The 3,624-nt window shown below is 36.2% G+C and overlaps 1 protein-coding gene across 1 annotated transcript in view; it reads left to right on the top strand.

The window, feature by feature from the left end:
- The window catches only part of scpep1 (serine carboxypeptidase 1), a 27,158-nt gene that overhangs the window by 6,438 nt on the left and 17,096 nt on the right, over window positions 1-3,624 (top strand). Inside the window, exon 4 of the mRNA XM_050069173.1 lies at window positions 2,982-3,042. Coding sequence (XP_049925130.1) covers window positions 2,982-3,042 — 61 coding nt within the window. The remainder of the gene's footprint in view (window positions 1-2,981; window positions 3,043-3,624) is intronic.

The following is a 3,624-nucleotide window of genomic DNA, read 5'->3' as shown; positions in this document are numbered from 1 at the left end:
ATTGCTGGTAGGAAAATTTGCCTGAGTCAACTAGAAGATGATACTGCACTTTTTCTTAAAGACGCTTTACAAGTAAAGCCGGCTATTCGTTCAATCTTGGTTTTTTCTAGAGCATCAGGTTTATGCTTAAATTTAGGTAAGTGTGAATTATTTGCATTAAAAAACAATGATATAACCGATCGATGATATTTGTGTTAAAAGTAGGGTAAATTATTTAGGTATTACCATAACAAAAGAGCAGCAGGAGAGATGCTCTCTGAGCCTTGAGCCCAGAATGAAAAAGGCTGAGAGCAGGTTTAATCAATGGCTGCAGAGAGATCTGTCTTTGAGGGGCCGTGTGCTCCTATCCAAGGCTGAGGGAATTTCACGGCTTATTTACGCTGCCTCTTCTCTGGCTCTGGACAGTAAAACAATCAAAAAAATTGATCAAATGTTGTTTAACTTCTTGTGGAAGAATAGAATACACTACATCCGAAAATCTGTCGTAATCAATACCAGAAAGAATGGAGGGCTTGATTTTTTGGACTTTGGATCATTACACCATGTATTTAAGATTAATTGGTTAAAGTTTTTTTAAAAATGATTCATCTTTATGGAACCTTATCCCCAAATTTGTATTTAACCAAATTGGTGGACTTCCCTATTTGTTAGTGTGCAATTACCAGATTAATAAAATACCTCTAAAATTGTCAGAGTTCCATAAACAGGTCTTACTTGCATGGAAAATAATCTACAAACACAATTTCTCCCCTCAGAAGTATTATCTATGGAACAACGGAGACATTTTACACAACAAAAAGAGCCTCTTCCTTAGAAACTGGTTTGAAAGAGATATTCATACAGTCGCTCAGTTGCTGAGTCCAGATGGCCTATTAATGTCCTATGTGGAGTTTATACAAAAGTTTGGTTTTCCGGTTACAGTAAAAGAATTTTACCAGGTAATTGATTCCATTCCTACAGGTGTTGTAAACTTGTACAGAGGCTCCTTTCAGCCGTGTACTGTCTCCGTTGTAAATCCGCTTAACACTGTCTGTGGCAAAGTCTGTTTTGGATCACACAAAAGCAACAATAGAGCCATTCGGGAACTTTTTATGAATGAAATCTCAACGAAACCTTATATCACCACCTACTGGGCTAAATTTAACATCAATATACCTTGGACCAAGGTTTGGTTGTTACCACACAAATATATGATCACTAACAAAGTCAAAGAAGTGTCTTATAAAATATTACATAAAATTTACCCAGTAAAGCATTTCATGCAGAAATTTAAGAATGATATTGATGTCAATTGTTCCTTTTGCTCGGTACAACCCGAAACAGTTAACCACATATTCTGGCATTGTAACTACACAAAAAGGTTATGGAAAGATATAGCAAAATGTATCTCTGATAAGTTGTATATGAACTTTAATCTGCATTTTGAACATGTTATCTTTGGCTTTCATTCTGATACTACAGAAGACCTGGATAAGGCTTTTGTTATTAACCTGGTACTACTTTATGCAAAGTTCCACATCCACAGAGCTAAATTTGCTGGAGATAAACCCATTTTCTCTGTTTTCTACAAGTGTTTTGAATTATATTTACAGTCCCTCACCCCGCTAGGAAATAAGAAAGCCATAAAAACAAAGAACATTTGTGAAAAGTTTAATATTGGTAGGTAATTAGCTGTTATTATGTTGGTATTATTTTCACAGTTATTATTTATTTATTTATTTATTCACTTATTCATTTATTTATTTATTTATTTATTTATTTTTTATTTTTTTCTCTCTCTTCTTTCTTTCTCTCTTTATTTTCTTGTTTGATTGTTAATGTTTATTTACACTGGCTTTCTGTTCTTCATGAAATGTATTGTCATTTTTTTGTGAATGTAAGACTTTTCTATTTTCATTAAAATAAAAAAAAAATTAAAATAAAAAAGTTGCTCTCCACCGACTGCACCGCCTGGCTCTCACCTGATCTAACAGCTGATTGGTTCGGATGCCGACTCAACAAGATGACGTTTTAGATAAACTACTCATTTTTGTTGAATTCTAGAGATTAAGATTGTATTTGTCTGATCTGAAGGTTTATTCTATGTGAACAGAAAACATGTTGTGTGACTGATGGTGAAAACAAACTGATAGCCTATATGGGCCTGATCACTTTTTTAATGAATTGACATCATTCCAGACAGGATGTTAGTGTGTCTGTGACTTCCTGTACGGACTGAAGGCTGCTGGAAACTGTCGGGAAACTGTCCGACTTCACCGCAGCTTTTTGTCACCGCCCCCTGCTGCGGCCGCCTGCTCTCGTCTACTTTTCAGGCCGAGGCGTAGTTCATCTCGAACGAGCCTAATGTCTATGTTTGCTACTACTATGATGATCTGACGTCTCACTCTACTAGTGACAGGCGTCAGTCATTGATACCTTACACTCACAGCGCCCTCTGCTGACCAGGTGCTCCAACCATTTAAGACACAACCAGACCTGCTAGAAAATAATAGAAATCACATAGAGGACATCAAAACAGTAATTTTAACATAGAAGTCCTTAACTGTTTATTATCAATTTTAATTTTAAATGGGGGGCAAGATATTTCAATCCTTTTTCATGTCTATGTCTCTGAAAACACTTTTAATGTCTCTGAACAACACTCAGTGCCACACAAGTACTCTGAAAGTGTTTGCGGCGGCACAGAGCCCGGACTTATACAGAGAGCGAAACAGAATGTTGAGCTTACGTCATCAGGATGGTCTTACCAGGCTAACAGAAGCAAGCCATTTATTACTGAAGAAATGATCACAAAGTGTCATTACAAAGTCCTGAAATTGCCATCCAATCACTGTAACTGAATTAGAGGCTGTGACATTTCTGATATGTTATTTTGTGTGGATGTTCGTGGTTCCTATGGTTCCCTAAAAGACCTCTAAAGAAAGTGGAGAAAATACAAACCACCTATGTAGACATTTTCTCATTTTGTTTCTCATTTCTAGGGGACAGTGAAATGTAACTTTGCTGGTGTGGCACTTGGAGACTCTTGGATTTCCCCAGTGGGTCAGTATCAGTCAGTCTTATACCACAACCTTTGTACCTGTTCAACAGAAACAACCACACTGGAATTCTCCGATTTTGGAAAAGAAAACATCCATTTACATCACACAATGGCAAAGCATTCAAACTTAGATTTTTTAACAGTCAAGTATATCTACAGGGCATCTGCACAAGTTAAACTGTAGCTTTCCCATGTCTTTGGTTAAAATCCAGTTACTCTGATTTTTTTCAGTGGACTTGCCTATATAGAGAAATAACTGCTTGTTTTACCTGAGGAATGGGGAAGTGATCAAACCACAGATACCTGTATCACACTTTTCATTTAAAAACAAGCATAGCCTGTTGGTGACACATTGTGTTGTACTCAGGGCATCTTGGGGGCTGATCCACCATAATTGTATAGAATCAGAATCAGAATCAGAAATACTTTATTGATCCCCGAGGGGAAATTATTTATGTTACAGGTGCTCCTTGCAAGAGAGGAAAGATACGTGAAAATATAAGAAATTTAAACAGTAGTATTAACAAATATATAGTTAAATAAACAGGAATTATTAACAAGCATAAACGTAAATAAATATATAT

Source organism: Epinephelus moara, chromosome 18, assembly GCF_006386435.1.
Source record: "Epinephelus moara isolate mb chromosome 18, YSFRI_EMoa_1.0, whole genome shotgun sequence".
Taxonomy (NCBI): domain Eukaryota; kingdom Metazoa; phylum Chordata; class Actinopteri; order Perciformes; family Serranidae; genus Epinephelus; species Epinephelus moara.
This window is presented reverse-complemented; position numbering and strand designations above follow the sequence as displayed.